General features: G+C 37.6%; 2 protein-coding genes across 4 annotated transcripts in view; both read right to left on the bottom strand.

Annotated features, from left to right (window-relative positions):
- The window catches only part of LOC140246226 (uncharacterized), a 53714-nt gene extending 39825 nt beyond the window's left edge, over positions 1-13889 (bottom strand). For all 3 annotated transcript variants that reach the window (XM_072325679.1, XM_072325680.1, XM_072325681.1), the window contains exon 1: positions 13723-13889. In XM_072325679.1, coding sequence (XP_072181780.1) covers positions 13723-13741 — 19 coding nt within the window. In that variant the 5' untranslated portion in view covers positions 13742-13889. The remainder of the gene's footprint in view (positions 1-13722) is intronic.
- The window catches only part of LOC140246225 (mitochondrial 10-formyltetrahydrofolate dehydrogenase-like), a 647794-nt gene that overhangs the window by 128593 nt on the left and 494440 nt on the right, over positions 1-24761 (bottom strand). The window lies entirely within an intron of this gene.

The following is a 24761-nucleotide window of genomic DNA, read 5'->3' as shown; positions in this document are numbered from 1 at the left end:
TAGGTCTAGGTAGTACATGTGGACACTGTGTGATTACATTTTCACAAAATTGGCAAAATATTGGAATGACAAGTTTGTCACAAATGTGTTGAATGTTCACCTTCCTTGACGTAGGTTTAATTGGATGAATAAGAGAGTATGTATCTAGGGATTTAAGGACTTTAACTTGACTTTGACCCATTCATACATTTAGGCATTGAGTAATTTTCAAGGTACAGGTGTGGAGAAAAAGTGCAATTTCTGAATTGAATAGTAAATTGTTACCATTTTCATCTGGCCCTTGACCCTAAAATTCATAAGATAATTACTTTCAGGTAGAACATGCATAATGTACTAAGTTTCAAGGTAACTTGAGCCACTTCCGAGATATGGAGGAAAAAGTTAGTTCAGCACTTTCACTTGATCTTTGACCTTTTGACCTTTGAGGCAAAAAGAGAAAAAAAAAAACTTTCCAGAGAATTTCTATTAGGTTACACACGCATACACCAAGTGTAAAAAATAACCCTGCTGGCATTGCATAAATATGAGGGTAATAGTAAAATTTTGAAGTCTTGCACTGGACCTTTGACCCCTGACCTTTGACCCCATGAACCCTACATTCTCTAGATAATCACTTCCAGTCAGTACATGTATATACTATGTTCCATGAAGATACCTTGAACAATTTTCCAAGGTACGGAGAAAAAAAAGAAGTTTTAATATTTTTACTTGACCTTTTGACCTTTGACCTTTGACCTCATGACCCAAACTTTCACCAGAGAATCTTAATTGGGTAATACATGTATACACTAAGTTTCAATAAAATATCTTCAGGCATTCAATAGATATGGTGGAAATAGTGAAATTTTATGTATTTGACCCTGACCTTTTGACCTTTGACCTTTGACCTCATGACCCAAACTTTCACCAGAGAATCTTAATTGGGTAATACATGTGTACACTAAGTTTCAAGAAAATATCTTTAGGCATTCAATAGATATGGTGGAAATAGTGAAATTTTATGTATTTGACCTTGACCTTTTGACCTTTGACCTTGAGCATGTGCACCCAAAAGTTGATAGGCACAACTTCACCCCCTAATACACATACATGCCAAGTTTCATTAGGATACCTCAACAGGTTTCGATAGTTACCTTGTCCACAAAATTCATTACGGACGGACGGAAGGACGGACGGACGGACGGACGGACGGACGGACAACCCGAAAACATAATGCCTCCGGCACCACTTCGTGGCAGAGGCATAAAAATTCTCAGTTGATGTGGTGATACTCTCATCATTGTCTCTACTATTGTTCTGCTGCCTGTGATTCTCTTATTCGTGGTGTGTGAAATGCAATGTACCATTAATTCTTCTTCATATTTTGCAAATCTTGATGCAAGACAATTCCATGTATGGTTAAATTTAGTTTAGAAATAGGTATCGTTATTTTCTAGGAAGAAGGGTAAGCAATCTCCTACTTTGAAGATGAAAAATGCATTAAATTTATGTCAAGAAGCAATATTTCAGCATGTTGTCTATTTTGCAAATATCACTTGACTTGCATCATCCTTTCAAACAAAGCCTGAGAAAAATATACAACAGAGTCATCACATGAATTTCCTAGCAATGACTCATGAGATGGCACGTTATATGCAGCAAGCATATATGCAGGAATTTAAAATTAACTCAGAATTGTACTCAAATCAGTTGAAATACGTAAAATGCAACTTAAGAAGAATGGCAGATCAGGCTATAACATTCATGCTGTTTTCCTAATCAAGACGTGCCGTTTCAGCATTAATCTAATCTACAAATGATGAGTTTAAGTGTGGCGTACAAAATCTTAAAGATCTTACTGAATAGTAGAAATTTCTTCTTTATTTCAAAGCTTACCATAATGGTTAAGAGCTTATATTTGCTGCTTAACAGCCCCATCTTTCTTGAGTCTATCAAATAACTACAACACACTGCTTCAGAGGGTCCTGGGATATTAGACTTCATCTTTTTCTTTTCTTTTTTTTTCTTACAGGAAAAAAATCCCATTAAACTCTTTGGTACTGTTTTCACACAAACAACTGTCGTTCACATCTGAAGTACAGCACGTACAGAAATAACTGTCACTTAAAAAAAAAAAAAAAAAAAAAAAAATTGTAGAGGAATTGTGTTGAATGCATAGATACACGTCAGAATTTGGCCACATCATTGAAATCGAGTCACACAGCATACGTGTACGTCTATAATGCAATCTGCAACTTCTAAAACTGAAGCTCTGTGACTTAGTGGGACCACGGAGGTAAAAACATACCTCCTTGGTCTGACTACACATGGGCCCCGACAACACAACCTCATAATTCTTGGAATACACCATAACCAATGAGCACAACACCATGAAGAGCCTTGTCACAGATTCACTATGGGATAGCTTGGTAGCAACGTCCTTCTGGTTGTCTAGTGTGCATCCTCATACACATACACTGTACCATGCAATAAGATCAATGTACGCATTTCGGTCATTGCTACTCTTTTCCCCAAACCTGAATTTGGTCGAAAAGAATCGGCATGTTTTTCAATTTGCACAATTTGCAGCCATTAGTCATTATTCTTCGTGGCAAAGCCGCAATGTGCTGGTCATACAACAATACGGAAGAAAACGTAAAAAAAAAAATACCCTTGGATGAAAGCTCTACACTGTGCGCTGCAAGGAAGAAGTTGCTTCGAGATCACCAGATGATAACCTTCGTCACTTTAGGAAATTCCCCGTCTCTTGTCATCAGACGGTAACTTTCGTCATTTTGGTAAATTCTTGGTCTCTCAGGAGTCCATTCACAATCAAGAGCCAAACATTTAACTAGAAATGTCGCTATGGTGACTGGTATGCCTCTGCCATATCGCATGGTTCTCCCAAGATGGCGAGAATACATCTTGACAATGTGGAGACAACTGTTTCACATGATTGGCAAAATATTGAAATGACCTGTTTGTCACAAATGTGTTGAGTGTTTACTTTCCTTAACCAGTTTTCATATGGATGGATGACTAAATTGTTTAAGAGAGCAGGTATTTGGGAATTTTAGCATTTTCACTTCACCTTTCACCCACAGCCCACAATTCTTCAAATCATTCAAAACTATTCATATAAATGCTTTTTTGGGGGGATCAAAATATGGGGAAAAATTGTGACATTTGTCACAAAATAGCTCACTTTTGACACACATTAAAGGGATGGTACAGTATTGGTGGAGATGAGAATTGGGTTTTTAACATTTTGCGAGATACCAAAACAACACTTATGATACAGTACAGAGCATACCAGTACCATTTTCAGAGGAATTCATAGTTTATTTGATGGAAATCGGGTTTGGAATGCCTGAAACATCCAAAAACAGAATAAAACAAAGCGATCTTAATAAAGTGTGGGTCCCACACTTTATTAGAATCGCTCTTTTTGCTTTTTTCCTGACATTTCATTCCTTCTCTGTAAAATGGTTGATCAAGGCAGAAAAGTGGTAAGTCATTTTAACAAGCTAATTTTAAGAAGCTAAGGTAGTTTAAAGGGGATGGCTAGTAACTGATCAGTAGGAATCAGTGGGAATGCTGGGGATGATTGTTCCAATTCTTGTGGGATTCATTTAAGAGTACAGTCAAACCTGCCTTAGTGGCCACCTGTCTATAGCAACCACCTGTCTATAGCGGCCACTGAAAAATCCCCCCGAGAGAAAAGCCCTGTTAAAGACCCTGTGTATAGCGGCCACCTGTCTAACGCGGCCAGCGGCCACAAATTTTGTTTCCTGCGCTAGATTTTAACCTGTCTATAGCGGCCACATTCCCGTCATAGCCGACCCGATAATTCAGCGTGTTTTTCTGCTTTGTTGCCGTGCCAGTCATTGATGGGCAACGTTCAGTGATCGCCACGGCTGCATTCATCACCCATTCAGTCATAATAATGCACTAGTGTTAAACTTTCTTCACGACTGTGATACATATGTTACTGTGCAACAATTTGATAAACACCGGCATTGTTCAACGCATGAAACACACGTGTACGTACGTATTACGCCAGCACTTAGGCCTACATGTCAAGTAAGTCATACTGACAGATGTATACAACGATGATTCATGTACATGTAGGCAGTGCACACAAAATTGGATAACCTGTCTATAGCGGCCACCTGTCTATAACGGCCACTTTTTTTTACAGTGACGGGGCATTAAAGTGCACATTACTTGAATATGAGACCGTTCCGAAGCAAACAATTTTCACACAACAATAGATATATAGTGTACTCTTAAATGAATCCCACAAGAATTGGAACAATCATCCCCAGCATTCCCACTGATTCCCTCTGATCAGTTACTAGCCATCCCCTTTAACAGGAAATTATAATACAGTCAACCTTGCTTAAGTCGAATCTATTTGGACTGAAGAAATAGCTTCGGCTTTGAGAAAATTTGACTTATGAGGGACTAAAATCAATAGAATACAAAGAGGACTTGAAAAGACCTTTGACTTGGGTGATTATTTGACTTAGGCGAGGTTGACTTAAGCAAGGTTGATGGTAATGTTTTTGTGTGCACATTTTTATCACCAGTTAAGAGTTTCAGAATAACAAATGGCACAATATGAACATTCAATACTACCCAACTAGGACCCCATTTACAGTGTGGGGCTGGGCCAAGCCGCGGCCGAGCCCAGCAATTGCGGGGCTGAGCCCCGCAATTTTGTCCGTTTACACTGCCAGGCTCGGCCGCGCTCGAAGGCCTTTGCCGAAGGAAAAATCCTTTGCCGGACAAAACCAGCTTAAACTATACTAGTTTTCGACGTTGAGGGGGTTAATATCCTGAATAACGAAATAATACGGGCAGAGGGTTTGGAAACCAGACTAAAATTGGCCGCGCATTTGGCCTTTTGCACGTTTACACTGAAATGAAGGCGGGCTTGCCCGCGGCTCGGCCATGGCCGAGCCTCGCACTGTAAACTGGGTCAAAGTATGGCTGCAGCAAAAAACACAGGGCAGTTGTTGGACATGTCTTACAAACGCTGCATGGGGCTACCAGTTTTGATGAAAGTTGCATGTGGCTACCTGATTTGATGAATACACTTGGCACACGCAGCTATCGCAAGATGGTGCACAGAAGTGTATGTTCACGTTGATGATGGCTGCAAATGTTTAGCATTGTTACCATACTACAAACTTTGTTTGCGATGGCTGTACTTCTAAAGCCCGCCACACACTATACGATCTTAGGACCATAAGACCCAGTCGTACAACCGGCCAACGTATACTATACAACCTGACCTTAGGAGTAGGCTTACGACTGTTCTGTCTTCAGTACATTTTACCAATGAGTTACTGTATTGTGAATGGCTGAAAGCCCACGACCAGTTGTAGAAATTCAACATGTCAAATCTCTACGACTGGCATTAAGACCCAGTCATACGACTGGAAACTGGCAAGACTGTGACATCACAGTTCCAGTCTTAAGGTTGTACAAATGGTCAGATTGTATATTGTGCGGCGGGCTTAAGGCACATCCAGCATGCGTAGAAGGTGCAATCACTGCACGGTTGACATACACCACAAGGTCATTGGGCCTACTCCGCCAGTTGGAAAGAACATTCGTTTGGTCATACATGCATGGTGCACCCCAAAAGTCGGCAAGGTCAGCACTCTGCCATCTACAATGTACCATTCGGTCATCTGCATCACATTCATAGAAGATTTGGAATTGAAAATGGATTCTAAAAGTTAGAGCAAAAGAAGAAGAAAGCAAGTGAAGGAAGGAGAGAAAGCTGAAAAGGAGGGAGAGAAGGCTGACATGGCTGAGGAGAAATAAAATCAGTAGTGAATCTGATTCACTAGTGGTGGTGTCGCAGGATGAGGACTGCGAGGGAAATGAAGATGGCAGGCAGATGATGGGACAGCCCTCCAAAAACACAAACACATCGTGTCCTTCAGAAGAACAGATTTTAGTGGATTTTTTTGGCAAACGTACTAGGGTCCATATGTATACCGTTGGTGGTCGCCATGGGATTTGTGTTAGAGCTCTTGGAAAAGGTGTCATACTGTCTGAACAACCAACGTCACTCTATCCAGAGCCGAACCCAATACTGTCACTCTCTTTCTTCCTGAAGACGTTGTCGCTCTCGAATGGTAAGAGCCCAAATACAGTTTTAACGCTGCTGTTCCTCCTCTAGGAGCAAGTGGAGCTGTATCAAATGCAATCTTTGATGGGAAATCTCCACCATATTTATCAAATCGTCTAGGAGAAATCCCCTCACAAAAAATAGCAAATCATGCATGCCTTGCTCAAGCAATGCAAGTGACCACTGAACATGTCAAAACCGTACTGGTGACATAAACACTTCTTGCAAACACCGCACTGTGCTGTACTTGCCGCACAGCAGAGGCACAGCACCTACATATGTTGCACGTTCACCTTACGGCTTGCACAGCACCTGCATATGTTGCATGTTCACCGTAAGGCTTTGTATGAAAAAAAAAAAATAAATCTAATATCTTTGAGGGAGGTTGCAAGAGGCCTGTGTGGGCCCATGCAAAGGACGTAAGTACGTGTGCACCTGTTACACCATGTACAATTGCAAAGAATCACAGAAGTTTGCTCACAGCCCTGCAACTCTAGCGGACACAAACAGTCGGCTATGACCAAGGCTTTAGCTCTGAAAACTATAAAGAACAGAATTCCAAGGCTCTTTGAACAAAAGTGTACTTTAACTTATCATACAAATCTGTGCACAGATACATATTTGTTGAAAGAGGAAGATACAGCTGTATGGTTGCATACACATACAAGTTGTACAGAGTTTCTTCTTTAATCTTAAATGTCTTTCCCTCACTAATTTATTAACATGACAAAAAAGATTTTTTTTTGTTTACAAAATATTCCTTATGAAGAAATAATGGGCTTCAAGTCAAGAAACCCTCACTCTCTGAGAAGCATGTTTTCTGACTTTTTCAAGCAAGGAAGGACATATTTGCCAAATATAAGACCTGAAACTATGCAAACCAGCAGCGACAGCAGGAACCTTGAAAGGATGATTGCATCTATCGTAACCTGCAAAACATAAGCTCAACTTCTTTATTCAAAAAAACTATCAAGATTTGTAAGGGAGATCACACACCTATTTTTTTTTTCTTATTGTTAATTACAGAAGCTGATGATACTTAGTTGAGATACTTATTATCACAGAATAGAAAAGCCGCATATGGTCATAGATACATCATGAATAGAATACATGAAAGCGGGCAAAAGTCTCATTTAAACCAGACCTAAAATAGTGTTATGAAAATATTAAGTTTTGCAAAAGAAAAAAAAAAGCAACAACAACCACATAAGCCACTCAATATTTTCTTTTAAATCTGGATTTCTCATCACAACATTGCTGTTTCTTTTTTTTTTTTTTTTTACAAAAGTAATTCACAAACTCGTGTTTTCCTTCAATATTTCAGCATTAACTAGCCCCTGACATATTAAGGTCATAACTGCTGTTGCTATAACTTTACAATTAATGCAATTGATATTATTCATGCTTTTTATTCCCCTCAACAACAAAAAAAGGAATTCAATGAAAATATGAGCACTTTACGATTTTGTTATGCATAATCTTTATGAAACTTTTGTTGGTTCTGTTTGATATTACCTACTGCATCATCAAAGTTGAATGGAATATATACAGAAGTTTTCCACAGAATCCACTGAAACCTGTACTACTTAATATTTCTCAGCAATTTTTGCTGGTGCTGTTATAAATGTAATAGATCAAAGTCAATATTTCCATTCAGAATAAATTTGTTGTTGTTCTTTAAGGTGTTAAGCAAAAAGCCACACCATACATGTACATAACTTCACTTTGATAAATACACAGTACAATTAACAAAACAAACAGTTACAATATAGTCTGTGTAAAATAAGAAGCTTGTTATAAACTTTCATGTGTGCTTGTAAAATGGTGAAACTGTCCATAATATTGCATGCAATAAGATGAGGGGTCATGCCATAACCGTACCAGTCTCTGATTGACCTGGGTACAAACCTTTACTGAATTATTTGTCTTAACAAAAAATAAAAAAGACCAATTTTTTTCATTGCATCATATAAGAGCAGAGTTGGACTGATACTATGATGACTTTTCAGGAGAGAAGATGTAAATAGTGACCATTACGTGGTACAGAAAAATGGGTGAGTTCTTAGACAATGACTTCATCACCTCTTCTAATTGCATAAGGCTGCAGTTGCTGCTAATATCACTGTTTTATGAAAATATTTGGAATTTGAAATTGTTTTTAGAATTTCTGATTTTATGTGCAACTTTCAGAAAAACTTTACTGTCCAGCTTATTTGATTTTATAATACCACAGGTATCTTAAAGGTAGGGAATCCCATTTGCATGCCTTAAATGAAGAGTTGTATAAACACAGTGGTATGTTGAAGAGAGTATCATTTTAGAAACTCCCATAAAGTATTGAAAGTGGAAGGTAACATTTAGTACATTTTTATTGACCGTTAGATTTTGAATTGAATTTTTTTCGGGGCTCACCGTAAATTCCAGTACATTACTAGGCTACCTTTGCAGACCCATGCACTGCATGTGTGTCCATAATGTATATTTTGTGAAGAAAGTTCATCAAAACTTACAAACATTTCTATATACATTCTTGCCACACACTCTCTACATTATTACATCAGCTCTTATACTTTTAGATTTGTGTTTATAGATAGAAATATACAGAAGACTGCAACAAAAAGGCTTAAGTGTGGCTGACACACAGAACTACTGAGTAGTTGAGTTTTGTGCATTATTCATATTGTAGAGAACTGTTGACTTCCAAATTTCTAAATAGTGACCTAAACAAGTCCCCTGAGGTTCATATCTAATGTTTTGCTGCATTTTGGGAGTTCTGTAAAAGGCATCCCCTACCTTTTACAAACTTATGCATGGATTGGATTTTCACTTCAGAACTGTAGACAAGAGATTCACAGGTCTAGCGCTCACCTCAGCATTGCGTTTTGCCTTCTCGGCACTACACCTGAGGCAAACTATTTCAAAAATCTTGAATTTCCTTGGATTGCAGCAGGCCCCTTGGGTAAAAACTTAAGTTTATTTTGGGTGTTTTGCATCCGCCCAGAGGGGCCCCCTGGGGCACAAAGAGTACAACAATACAAAACCATTTGTACAAACTGCACTGATGATTTCTGCCAAGTTTGGCCAAAATCCAGCCATTATTGTTCAATTAGAAGATAAAAAGCAAAAAATGTTATGGCTGCTGGACGGTGGGTGATGGCAATAGCTTACTTGAGCCATCAACCCCAGGTGAGATTAGGGCCATTTTACTAGGTACCCAAAGGCAATACTGCACACTGGCACTGGTCCGACGGTCCCTGACCAGTAAAAATGACTGTCAGCATGACTGTCAGACCAGTAACTTTTTCCAGAATGGACCAGTAAATAAAACATGGAAAAACTGGGTACCTACTGATCAAACAGACAAGTTGGATCAGTAGAAAAATGGGTTAGTGTGCAGCCCTGCCAAAGGGGTTCGTGGTCATGGTGCCCATTTGTACAAACAGCATATCCAGATTTCCATGGCAAAAATATACGTGGAGTTTGGTTTAAAATTTTATTATGTAATTGAAAAAAGGTAAAATTTGGCCTATGTGGCAATCAGTCCTATAAAAGCATCTCGACGGAAGAATTTCATGAATTTGAATAATTATGCAGTACCCGCTGCATGCTAGAAGGATTAGAACTAGCACTTGCTGTTGGGCGGAAGCTCGGTGGTCTAGTGGAGATGACGCCTGTCCAGAGATCAGGAGGTCATGGGTTTGAATCCTGCCTGAGTATGCATGCCCATGATTTTTTTTTTTTCCAACATAGCTATCACTAAAACACTGATCAATTCAGTGCTTATTTACGTGGATGGAGGACAATTTATCAATGAGCCGCATAAAAACATCTCAACGGAAGAATTTCATGAATTTGAATAATTACGCAGTAACAGCTGCATGCTATAATGATTAGAACCAGCACTTGCTGTCAGGCGGAAGCTCGGTGGTCCAGTGGAAATGACACATATCTGGACGTTAGGAGGTTGTAGGTTCGAATCCCACTCAAGTACGTATGCCCATGATTTCCTGTATCATGGCTACTGAAACACCCGATCAATTCAGTGCTTCTTTACGTTGATGTACTGTAGGGCAATTTATCAATCAGTCGCATGATTATACAAGTTGTACTTTTGTACTGTTAATAATAATCTCTGCCCCATACAGTAAAATAATACTTCGCATGAAATTTGTTAACTTTTAATCCCTGCAAATATGGACTGCATACACTGTAATATGCCTTAGACTTCAAGCAGTATCCAGCTGACAGTTTCCTTACAGTAGAGCAGTAACTCAGTACATTAATGTAATACAAGTGGATTGTGCAGTATCACATTACTATGAGAATACAGAACAATGGAGCATTTTATCTTCTATTTTCTCTGCTCAAAACAGGATCAGATAGTGGCAAAAGACTTGACACAGATACATAATAAAATGGATAACAATAATTCTCCCTATCACATACCAATGTAAACATTTTGTTGCTAGCGACTGGGTCCACACGCTGGCCTTATGCTACATGCAAACGAATGAGGTGATATTACGCACCAACGTGTAACCAAACTGAGGTCAAGCAGGATCACACTTTCGGTGTCAATACATATGCACTTCAATGTGGATTAACTGTGCAGCAGGCACAGGCAGAAGATATGCAGTAATTTCATCTAATTTTTCTCTTTCTAGCATGACTAAAACATCGTCGCTTCAAAATAAATATGCATTTTCTGAGCTTATAACTTCATGTTTTTTTATTCCCACATTAAGCAACTGTTGAGAAAATCTACAGAACTATGGTAGTTTGGAGATAGAGAACATGCTCTGCATTTTTTGTGTATGATTTAATAGAGCTCACTCTGTGCACTGGCACAGCGTTGCAGACACATCGTAATGGAAATTTAATAGCACCGCTGCTCTTGAGTTTTAGATGCTATAGGGAGAATGGGATATATATGAAGTATAAGAATTAGGATATATATGCTATCATTGATCAGGTAATCTATCACAGATTTACAAGTAGTGATTTTGGTCAGCTGGTAGGGTGTCAGCCTCCCAATCTAAATGACCCAGTTTGAGCAATTCAATAAGAGGCACAACACTCTGTCCCTCAAATAGGGCACTTCATTGCGGACCTGTGTGTGGGTTACTCACGACTCTCGTGCACAAAAGGATCCACTTCATTCATTCAATGCAAAGAGCAAGACACTACAATCCGGTGAAGTGGTCGCCTTACCTATCCACACAAGAAAAACAGGCAAGTGATGCTGACCCCTCATGGTCCGCCCCAGGTGACTAGCAATAGTCAGCAAATTGTTTCAACCAGGCACACTGTGTCATAGTTTTATGTGAAGTATCACAATACATGGCACAATGGCCAAAATAATGAGAAGCTAATGAGATGTACTGTGGCAAATCATGAAACATTTTGCAGTCATCTCGAGTAAACCTATCAGAATTTGGTCACTTAAGCTTTTCTGCAATATTTATCAAACTAAAAAAATAATTCATACAAAATCATATCTACAACAATGTATATCAAATATATTAAACTAATTTTATTTCAATGCTGATTTTCTTATCATAATAAAAGATTTTTTCACAAAATCCAAAAATACATCGCTTTGATAACTGACCAGAATCTGTCCCCCTGGCCAGAATTTGGCAGGGCACTATGCGGGCTCAATGTCAATACAAAATCAGGGCCGCTGAAAAATGCACTGTAGTATACCTTGTTTGTGCAAGGTTGTACTGGGGACGTTGCGGCGCCCATTGCCTGACGAATTTTGGCAAGTCGGCACTTGCATTCAACCCCTGTACGTTTAGTCATTGAATCAGCACGTACAGAGATTTGAAGTGGCAAAAAGAAAAAAAAAGAGCTCTAAGCTCAGCATTTTGTCTAGCAATCATGAACCACTGAAAGTGGATAGTATCATTAGACCAGGGAGGTGCTAGAGAAGGAGAGGCAACTAAAGCTCTCCTTTGAAGTCATGCGCGGCACCGCCGAGAAGTTATGCGTTCAACTACAGGTGTTACCCATGTGCTTTGACAAGAGAGCATCAATAATCGGGACTAGCGCTCTCACATCTAGAAATATTTGCTCCTACTGCAATTCGCTCTCTCTTTCAATGTGATGGCAACAATGAATTTGCGTACCTTGAATTGGAGCAGCGAATCAAAATGCAGTGTAAAACTCACAATTTTAACAGCAAATAGTTTAAAAACACGCTGGAACACACTTTAACGGAGTACTTTATTTGAAAGATCAAAATATCCCTTATTAAAAGATAGAAAATTAACATGCGGAAATGTGCGCATCATAGAAAAAATAAGGTTTTCAAGAGGGCCCAATTTCCATTTCCTTTCGAAGAAACTAGAAATACATGTTAATGATATTGAATTCTTTCCTAAACTATTCTAAATCAAGTTGAGTATTTCATATAAAATTTTGCGGTGAAATAAAGCTTGTAATTCAACGAAAAATGAAATGCGTTCTTCATCTCCGAACTTCGTCTTGCAACTAGAGCGGTGCCGAGCATAACTTCAAGGCGTAATGGAATGCTAGACATCCCATTGTAACGCCTTGAACCTAAATATGTGTTTGCATGAATTACGAAGAGTTGCCACTCCATCTCTGTAACACCTCCCTGATTAGACCAGCAATGCACAGCAAGATCTTGCAATCAAGTCGGAATTACATACATGTATATTTTATATGTAGACATCATTCCTGATCTTAGTCTACTTTTCTACTGCATTTTTTTCTCTGTTGATAGACAACAATGTCCTCTCTTCCATTCAAGTACAACAAGAATATTAGAACTCCACAGCTAACGGAGTAACAGCACAAGCCCAGCATGGCAAAATGTATGACATGACAAAGGCCCATTCATAACACCACAGTACTGTGTGATATAAGTCTATGCTCTTAAGGTTGATCTTTCATTCATAAAAATTCCAGTACAATTGCATGAGATTTAGGTCATCAGTCATGCATCAACATCACTGTAACAAGCCATAATGTGTAGCTTTAAACTGACATGATTCTTTCCACTATGTTGCATGGATAGGGAAAGGGCAGAATGAGATAGAGTTTCGAAATATGAAAATTATTAGAAACATCCATGACCCCTAACCCTTCATTTGTCAGCACAGCGAATGCTTTCCCCGTTGGAACAATCAACAGAAATGCAGCGATCCCATTGGCTCACTGCGTTAATGGCCGCTTCATGCCTGCTAACCCTATGCAAGGGGCCCCAACGCGCACAGATCGGCCAAACAAAGGAATACAAAGCAACCTCTATTTTTCTTCTTATTTTTTGGACAGCTATGTTGCCCTTTACTTTCTAGTTGTATCCACGTGCACCGCAAGAGTGCGGACTTTCAGATGGATGTCGAGATTTCATCTAAAATCACCATTTAAAGGAATAACGAAAGGTAAAAGATGACACCAAATCTGCGTTCCGAGGAGAATAAAGGCAAGCTGACTTGCACGCCATGAAGAAAACATCCGAGCCTTCATGTCTCTCCTACACGAGATTCGCCTTGCACTGCGCTTGCGGACAGCTCATGAATAACAAATCAAGAGGATAAATTAACAAAAACTCGATGAAAACTCACCCATTGGCAAGCTAGACATCTTGAAAATCGCTACAAAATGAGCCTCTGTAGACAGTAGAAATGTTCTGAAGAATAACGGAGTGCTCTGCAGCCTCCTTATAAATGCAAAATGTTCACTTTTTTATCCAGGTACGCTTGGCAGGTCTCGACGATCGTGAAAGCTTCAACAAAACATTCCGCTGGAACTGTGCGTCTTCCGGTAAAATAGAGGCTGTTGCAAGCCCGCCCCCAGGCGATGGTTTCAATATTTCTTTTGTTCATTTTCTTTGTTGGCAGTCATCATTCGGCCTGTATTTCATTCGACAAATCAAGACATGTGATATAAGCCTATAAATAGAATTTCACATTGATATCCCATAAAAACTGGCTATCATATCACACTCTGTAATGCCCTCGCGATGTTCATAACTTACGTTTGGTATCGGAGAATTGATATTGGAGAATGCAGTGTAGATATATACAACTGTTTCCAAGTCACTCCTTATCTCCTAGGTGATTGTTTTCTTCCGTGAAAGCGTTTTTGCGGGGTAGATATTAGATTGATAGCTTGATACGTACTGAACGTGGTCCTTTTTTTTTTTTTTTGTAGAATAAAGTTATGCAAAATACTGTTGATCCTGATAGCATTCACTGGTGAAGACTTTTCTTTTCTTTTCTTTTCTTTTCTTTTTTTTTACAATAAATCGCCAATAAAGACACGACTTTGATATATTTTCATGACTTTTGAGAAGTTGGCACAGGCCGTCATTATCGTTCGTTTATATTATTAAAAGTCCTTCAACCTGGGTCTTTCAAGCATGGAAATGAAAACGCATGCCACGGTCATATATTTCTAGAAATTAGTACATGTCAACTGAGCAGTAGTTCCTATGATAAAACTGGATACAGATCAATACAGTTTGGGAATTTTCAGGTTTCATGTGTTTTCAGTAAAGAATGACTTTACTTCAACTGTAATTATTATATGATTATGCAAATAGATTGATATGATGATATCATCTCCTCCGATCCTCCATTGGTTTGTGAAGAGGAGATACAATGGAGGTTACATGTATACAATATTAGCAGCGTATGGGGCCTCCAAGTCCCTTTGAAAGACATAATTACTGAGTTACTGCAACTTACTCTACAATAATTTGATCCATATTAGGATAGATGTTACATTCATTTTGGGATATGTTACATTTTATTATTATGATACGTTTATTTTTTAAGGATACATTTATTTTTATATTATGCCACAATGGAAAACTTAATTTGTTTACAGGCCAATATGTAGTGAGACTTATGAGGTGATGAAATCACCGCATATTAATTGTGTATGTGATTGTGTTCAGTGAAAACATACGCTATTCTTCAAATTTTCTAGAATTTAGGTTGTGTCCGATTCTATAAAACTGCTGTCAGTTTCTTTATACTTTATAAAGATACATTGAAGAGCAGTAATGCTCTTCAATGTATTTACATTGAAGAGCATTACTAATTATACATTGAAGAGCAGTAATGCTCTTCAATTCGGTTACGTGTTGGTGGAGTAATTGTTAATTGGAGTTCATGATCGCATCAAAAAGCAATGAGTCGTATAATGTATAATAATTAAAACATACCGCCGCCATTCGGCGACGTTTTCATGTGATTGTCCCATTGTGTCAATCGATGAGTTAGTAAAAACAACATGCAGAGATTTATAATACAATTTATAGAGCAGCTCAATAAAGCTAAAGCAACTGTATCAAGTATTAGCATGGATGTCATCCTTATTATCTGTAGCACTGAGTTATTTTTGAGGCATTGTAAACACTGGATTGTCGGCGGTTTTTAAAAGATATATATTATGTGTATATATATATATATATATCTTTTGTCAAAATAATGATACAAAAAGTGCGACAGGTGAAACTCATAAAATATAAATGGAGCATAACACTGCACATTGCGTTTGCGTTGTTGAGTTGTATGAGTGATCCTCATAAGCATTATCCAAGATAAATATACCCTGCATGTCTCCGTTTCGTACCAATCCGAAGTACATGTCATATAATTTGTATTATTTGTAATATTCTACTTCATAGTAATTACTGAAGTTAGTTGCTCCGGAGTAAAATCAAACAATATAGACCTGCAAAGGTATCATCAAAGTCGTACTTTTGTACAAGTACGATCGTACGAGATCTACTCAATATTGTTAAAGGGAAGATAATCCCCAAGAGCAATGTGGATTGAGTGAAAGCAGCAACATTAGTAAAACACATCAGTGAAAGTTTGAAGAAAATCGGACAATCGATGCAAAAGTTATGAATTTTTAAAGTTTTGGTGTTGGAACCGCTGGACGAGGAGACTACTAGAGGTTATGACGTATGAGTGGACAACAATACCAAGAAAATATAAAGAAAATTCTACAAAAATCCATTTTTCATGAAAATTACAAATTCCATCAACTTGATATTGACATATGTTAGGGGTAGCAATTATTCCCCCTGCTTTCTGAAAGAGGTTGGTCCATTGCTCTTTCATAATTCTAAAAAAGTGAATTTTTGTTGAATTTCCTTTATATTTTCTTTGTATTGTTGTCCACTCATACGTCATATCCTCTAGTAGTCTCCTCATCCAGCGGTTTCAACACCAAAACTTTAAAAATTCATAACTTTTGCATCGATTGTCCGATTTTCCTCAAACTTTCACTGATGTGTTCTACTAATGTTGCTGCTTTCACTCAATCCACATTGCTTTTTGGGTTTACCTTCCCTTTAAGTTAAACCCGTTTTCATAAAGCAGAGTAAATCTATGCACGTAAATTACGTGGTGATGATATTGCAATACAATAATATCCCATTAAACATTCCAAAAACCTACACACACACACACACACACACACACACACTGAATCTACCTATAATAGTTTGCCTTTCTGACACACAAAAAAAGGAAATACATTGTATCATCACTGTTAATACAGGTAGTCCGATGGACCGGTGGCCCGGCGGGGGTACCAAAAACAAACAAACAAACAAACAAACAAACAAACAAACAAACAAACAAACAAACATAAAATAATACAAATAACTGCAACTTTATCATATATATATATATATATATATATATATATATATATATATATATATAATATTATGATTGTTTTCATGTGTTCGTCTAATCTAGAATCGAGGAGAATATAACTCGGGGCTTATTGCTTGGTAGCTGCACGCGTTTCAGCTATAGCTGCAGGGATCAGGGTTGTCAAATTGCCTTAATTTGTATAATTCATTATCTTCATGACCAAACTTTACGGCCAAATTCACGTTAAGTTTATGTGTAGTCAATAATAGAATTAGGTATAATGTTGAATATGATGAATTCATGAATACCGTGGTGTCATGGAAATCATATTTATGCCTCAGTAAGACTTATAGTGACTTATTCACATAATGCGATGTATTATTCGAAGCCCTTTATCACATCAAGCTGTCAATTTTCAAATGATTATCATGGTCTATAATTATTCTGATGTCCTTTTAAATCATTTCATTTTTTATGTCTTCTTTCTTACTTCTTAGTCACATTACGCGGTAGTTGAAGCACTTTATACATCATATCTGCCAATTTTCACCAGATTATCATAGTTTTCTTACTCTATATCAATATGATCAGATGATTTTATTTTGTTTCATGCTTTTATGTTTTCGGGCTACCAAATTTTATTGTCGGACCATCATAGAAGGAAATTTGTATTGCTTCCAAATCTGTAGTGATAGTTGTGATATGATGATTTCATTATCTCACCCGATTCAACGACCCTTGGTGAAAATATGTGGAACTTACTAAAAGTTTGATAACTTTCTTAGGTCCTATAAAATAAATGTCCGATTTTGTTGGTACGTATAATACTATCCGGTCATCACACTGGGATCAAATTGAATTTCATTCAGTTGAATTGTAAAACCATGGACCCTGCCACAAACTTTCAAGCTTTTGTGTATTGGGTGGAATTTGGTCTCTTTGTTGAGAGCAATATAAGGCATAGGGAGAATGTCGAAGGGATTTTCGATAAACACTTGGTTAAGTTATCTGCCATTTCTGCATATAAATGAAAATATATCATCCAACTTTTCCATCTCTCCACTCTTTATAGCCCCGTGTATTTTAGCTCACAAACTCTTTAAGATTTACTATTACTTGATTTTTTTTTTTTTTACGCAGAACATCATGGGTGAAATTCACGATCATTCCAAGCATAATACCAAAGTGTTCTTCACAAAGTTCCTGTATAGGCGGAGAAAGTGTTTTCAGTCAGTATATTGCAAAGATAACACGGATTATGTTGTCTTTGGGGAGCAAGTCTGGTATATGTATCTTAATGAAGTTAGACTCTTTGTATCCGACGGCATATTCATAATGCTAATGACTGTAAGTGGCAGCACAAACTTCACATCTCGGAAAGAATAATATTTCCACTTCCCGGTTCTATTGGTACAGGAAGTGGTTGTCAGGAAGTCTGCCGCACTTTCTGTAAAGCGCAACTCATTTTAGTCTGCATAGAGTCAGCATAACTTGCCACCTATAATGTGTCCAATGCACTCACTTTCGTTATGCCACTTACAGCACAGCAACGGAATTTGAGCCTTTAGAAAGGAATAATCCAACGGTTTAAAATAATATAGTGGATATCGGAAATTGTAACTCGTTTTGGAAAACATAATTTGAAGGACCATTTGACTTACTCGATCGTGGGAAAAAAAGAAAAAAAAAAGAAAAAAACGGAATTCATACTAGCAATATATACTTAGTCAAGGTCAGATACAAGTGCAAGTAAGCTATCAATACACTTAAAAAAACATTGAATTCCGTCGCAAGTAAACTACTGCAAGTACATGTAAGATGGTCCCTTGCTAATGAGAGAATGGTCATTTTAAAACGAAAACTTGTGAGTTCTCGGTTATATCGAAATGACTTGTTGTGGAATGAATTTGCGTATACTTGGGTCTTTGTGTGTTTGTGTGTTAGTTTGTTTGTTGTTGCTGTAACCACCTCTTCGTATCCCCGGAGATCAGAAATATTCAATGTTCTAAATCTGCTGGGAAATGTCCCGCTGCTACTCAGATGAAAAACATTCGCTCTTCTTGAAGATCTTGGAGACAAAGACCACATTCATATTGTTATTATTTTTAGCTTTTCTATCCATTCTAGTTTTTATTCGCACACATTAAAAACAAGTATGAATAGATACTTAATCATAATTGTATACAAAATCGTTAATATACTTTGCCTTGAGAGTTTTTGGTTAAAACTATATGGACAGAGGTGACTCCATACTGGTGCTATTTACTGAGCGGCGTAACCCCGGAGTGAATTAGTACTTTTGGAGTCACCGAAGCCTACAGTTTTAACCAGAAACTCGAAAATACAGGCAGACCATATTAATGTTTTATATTTTGGATCAAAAGTTTAAACAAAAGAATGGGAGAGCCTGAAGCAAGAAGTCGTGTGGCGGATGCGATGTTGTGGAGGACCTACTGTACTGACCGTACAAAGCAGCGCACGATGTCAGAATGCTTAGTGATTTTACAGTTGTTTTGTTAGAAATCGTTACATTTCACAGTGACAGCACAATGTACGAAGTAGTGCGCGATGTCAGAATTGCTTTGTGATGTCACAATAATTGTTTAGTTAGATTATTGTTACATTATGTCACAAAGTGACGGGGCGAAGCAGTGCGCGATATCAGAACTGCTTTGTGATGTCACAATGGTTTGGCTAGAAATTGTTGTTACATATTATCGCAGAGTGACGGTACGAAGCAGCGCGCGATGTCAGAATTGCTTTGTGATGTCAGAATTGCTTTGTGACATCATATCATAAATAGTACTCCATGGAATGTCAAATTATGCCAACATTCTGACATTTCTGAAAATACCTATAATCGCGTGACGCTCTTTCAACCAATCACTAAAGGATAAATTCTGTCTCCAAAATATAATCAAAATTGTAATACCATATGTATAATGGATAAAAGGAACATATTGAGGGCGCGAAGCACTTTTGTGCGAAGTTTGCAGTGAACTCCGAGATCAGGGTGACAGTATATGAATTGGTTATAAGAGGGCGTTTCAACAATTCTTCTCTTTGTATTCTCTTCTGCTTCAAATTTGTTTGTTTGTTTGTTTGTTTGTTCCCCCCCTCTCTCTCTCCCTCTCTATCTTTTTTACACATGCATGTAACATTTATTTGTATGTTTATAAAGTTATTTTTTTTTTTGCAATCAAGCACATTATCTGCAGTTCACACGTAATCTTCCTAGACATCACGCATTCTTTATTATGTACATTTGTCTCTGTAACACGCCATATTTTTCAACATGGAATAAGAAATGAAATTAAGCAGTTAATCAAACAAACAACATGGCTAATCGAACTAAAAAGCTTAAAATTACACTATTTAGATAACCTTGGTTGCAGACATAGTCTATAATATTTTACCGAAATAGTCCAAAAACATGGCAAATTTTACAAGCACTGAGAGGAGGTTTTTTGTGCTATTATCCCTTCAGAAGATTAAAGAGAAAGTAACATTTAGATGACAATTTTTTTTTTGACACTGTGAAAACAACAACATATGCCATCTTCTATAATTCCAAATCCCATGTATCCGTTCTTTCTGGTCTCCTTCCGCACCCCTCCCCGCCAAAGAAATGGCACGAAATGCAATGCCTATGCATTTGTTTACAATGTTGCAAGATATATTCCATTACACACAAACACACACACACACACACAGTAGATAAATAAATGAAAAGTAAGAAATCAAGGATTATCACCCAATGTCGATATTTTTATTATTCGAATGAATAATAGGGAATGCATAGATAGACAGACTATTTATACTATATGAAAGCTACATGAGTAATGTAGCCCTATATACTTCTAAATGAATAAGAGCATAAACAAAATATGAAAAGGCCAATGAGGACGCATAGGCACATAAAATACATTCCTAAGCAGGCATATACAATGTATACATCCATATACATACATAGCTACAAGTATATCATACGTGACTGACAGACTGACAAAACTACATATAGAGAAACGCCGGGCAAAGAGGAACACGGGATAAAGCGCACCAAGAACACTCAAGGGAGGCTGTGCTATTTGTTGTCGACTCGGAGCCGTACAAATAAGATAATAATAATAATAATGTGCGTTTTTACGGAAGATCTTTTTTAACACATCTAAACCAATAATTGACAAAGATGTATTATCCACCAAATTGCCGTACTTATCAAAATCATCTTGAAAGCCACATTATTGATGGATGGGTCTAAGGTTCCTTAAAACTTTATACAGTACCAGGGCTAACAAAAATTGGCCCACTGTCTGTTACAGTGTAGCATGTCGGGAGAAATTTTACATGGTCAAAACAAAGTGGATGGGAAAGGGCGCCAGAAGCGCCGAGCAGAGGGGGCACTTGCCCCCCCCCCCCAAAAAAAAAAAAAAAAAAAAAAAAAAAAATATATATATATATATTGCATATATATTTCTTTTTGGCGGCAAAACTCGTTTTGCCCCCCCCCCCCCCCCCCCGGGCCCATATGCCCCCTGTAGCAAATAATCTATTATTTAAAGACCAAAATGAACAATAAAGGCATTTTCTTGTCTAAAAGTTGTCAATTTAATAACTTAAAAATGCGAAACTTTCGCTCCTAACGGGGCACTTAGTACACTTATAAGTAAATTTAGTGTACCGATCTATAGATGGTAGCCTCGCGTCCTTCGACGAGTGTGCCCCCTGAAACATGCCTTTAGTAAACCCTTTCATTTTTCCTTTTCTTGTAAGCTTTAGAGCAATATAATATTTTTCATTGCTCGAACATACATTTCAGACTGAAACCGAATGGCAAAGTGAAAGTGGCTCACCAATGCATGCAGACGCTGACCTAGCCTGTGCACGCAATGCACCCAGCAGCTCATCCGCATTAAAACATCTTTATATTATTAGAGATAATGGCCAATCCCAAGATGATGAATAAGTAACACTTTAGTGACTTTACCATGAACATTTCAGACAGTTTCGGCTCATTGATAATGGATTATCGTTAGAAGCAGCTATCAGTGTATATGCCTAGAAATTTGTATTTAAAGGACAAGTAAACTTCACCTTCATTATCATAAGGATTGAGAGAATGCAGCAATATTAGTAGAACACATCAGTGAAAGTTTGAGGAAAATTGGACAATCGGTGCAAAAGTTATGAATTTTAAAAACTTTTATGTTGGAACCGCTGGATGAGGAGACTACTAAGGCTCGTGAGGTCATATGAGTACAACAGTATAAAGAAAATATAAAGAAAATGCAACATATTTTCACTTTTTTCGCATAATAAAAGAGCACTTGACTTGCCTCTTTCTAAAGGCAATGGGAATGCTATTACCCATAACATATGTCAGCAACAAGTCAAGGGAATGTGTACTTTTTTCAAAAGATGAAATTTTGTGAAATTCTCTTTATATTTTCCTTATATTTTTGTACGCATGTGACATCATACACTGCAGTAGTCTTCTCATCCAGCGGTGACTGCACAAAAACTTCAAAAATTCATAACTTTTGAACGGATTGTCCGATTTTCCTCAAACTTTCAACGATGTGTTCTACTAATAATGCTACATTCCCTCAATCCTTATGTTAATGAAGGTGAACTTGTCCTTTAAATGCTCTATAAATGCGACTTTTATACTCTGTTTTTACCGTGGGAGGGGGTATCCTCCCTCTCACACCCTCGCCGAGGATGTCACCACCGTCTTAATGTGCCCCCCAACGAGATTTCGCCCCCCCCCCCCCCCCCCCCAAAAAAAAAAAAAAAAGAAAGAAAAAAAAAAAGTGGAGCGCTTGTGGAAGGGGCAGGGTGCACGAATATGGCACTAGTAATACATGCAATTTCTCCGGCCAGTGGTACGTTTCCGTGCAGCTCGAAGACAACTAAAGTTGATGTGCTGGATTGACGTCCGCTAGCAGACGCCGGAACCTGATCTCGACTCGGTGCTCATACATCATTTCGAGTCAGTCATGGGGTTGGTCACGTGACGTGACAAAATTGCATTTAATTCCTAGAAATATGTTACATAGATTATTTGTTTTTTTTTCTACAGGATTGTCTCCCTATACAGTATGTCCCGAAAAAAATTACAACGCGGCCTTCCGCAATGATATCTTTAAAAATAGTGAATGAATCTTAATAAAAATTCAGGGTATGAGACTATAACTCATTGCCAACATCTTACAGAAAACCCCATTCGATTTGCTTCAGTGGTCAAAGAGAAATACGGAATTTTGTAGAGGATATCGGGAATCTCTTCTGTCCAAGTTCTGTCTATTGTTCACACACAAGATCATCGAAATGCTAAACTCGGAAGAATCCGATTCATGACATGCTTTACAACAATCCACATTTCTCTGTGACCGCTTAACCAAATTGAATGGGGTTTTCTGCAAAATAGAGCTAAGATGTTATACCTTAAGAGTCTGAAGTAGCACGTACACAGGTTGATCATAATAGGTGTTATCAATTCGAAAATTTGATTGTAATTTTTGGGGCGACTTACTGCAGTATGTCCCCCAAAAAATTACAATAAGATTTTCGCATTGATAATGCCCAATATGATTAAATTTTTCAAATGCTACTTCAGGGTCTTGAAATATAACATTTTAGCTCTACTTTGCAGAAATCCCCATTCGATTTGGTTAAGCGGTCACAGAGAAATGTGGATTGTTGTAAAGCATGTCATGAATCAGATTCTTCCGAGTTTAGCATTTCGATGATCTTGTGCGTGAACAATAGACAGAACTTGGACAGAAGAGATTCCCGACATCCTCTACAAAATTCCGTATTTCTCTTTGACCACTGAAGCAAATCGAATGGGGTTTTCTGTAAGATGTGGGCAATGAGTTATAGTTTCATACCCTGAATTTGTATTTTGATTGATTCACTATTTTTAAAGATATCATTGCGGAGGGCCCCGTTGTAATTTTTTTGGGAGACATACTGTACAGTCCCAGAATACATTACGTTGAAAAATTTCATAGGTGGAAAATCACTGACACAACACGTACGTAAAAAAAAAGAAAAGGAAAAAAAAAGGTAGACACTCTATAATTTAAATTCAAAGGAAACAGGATATTCAAACCACAAATGTATGAAGCCATATCACTGTTCTGCAATGTATCAGGAGTATATTGTTTTCACATTGAAGACAACCTCAGTATATAAAGCCCTTATTTTACCATATTTTGATTATGGCGACATAATTTATGGCTCAGCCTATAATAAATATGTTGACAAACTTCAAAAATTACAAAATAGAGCGGCCCGTATTATACTCAGAGTAAAGCCAGAAACATCTGTATCTACCGCCGAAATGCATAATGCACTGGACTGGAAATTCCTCGAAAAGAGAAGACAACATCATACTGTAATATTCATGTACAAGGTTATGCACGGACTAACTCCCTCGTATTTACGCAGTGAATTCGATCTTGCTCCCCAACACTACTCTTCCCGACTAGGTGAAAAACTGCTTTTACCAAAACCAAGAACAGAATCCCTAAAGAAGTCTTTCAAATATCGAGGTGCGAAGGCGTACAACGCCTTACCTTCTAATATAAAATCTTCTACTACAATTGATGTTTTCAAATCCAAAATAACATTAAATCCGTAAGAGTTGAATTTAAGTTTGTTCATATGTTTGTTTGTTTGTTATTATCCTTTCAGTCCAAGAGGTAAAATGTTCAAACTATTCAACTACTGTGCAAATTTTCACCTTAACCACTTCATATTTCCTACTAGCTAACAATTATTGTAATTCAACCCTCGTATTTGATTTTCTAATTTTTTTTTTCTTCAGATTTATGTCATGCTTGTTATTCAAGTTTCAGTCAATTGTTCTCTTGAAGTCATCTTTTGATTTCGATGTGTTTTTACTGTTGTTATATATATTTCGTACTTTTTATTCAAATCTCACTCAGTTGTCTTTCATTAAGTTATATATAATG

This window comes from Diadema setosum, chromosome 2, assembly GCF_964275005.1.
Source record: "Diadema setosum chromosome 2, eeDiaSeto1, whole genome shotgun sequence".
Taxonomy (NCBI): domain Eukaryota; kingdom Metazoa; phylum Echinodermata; class Echinoidea; order Diadematoida; family Diadematidae; genus Diadema; species Diadema setosum.
This window is presented reverse-complemented; position numbering and strand designations above follow the sequence as displayed.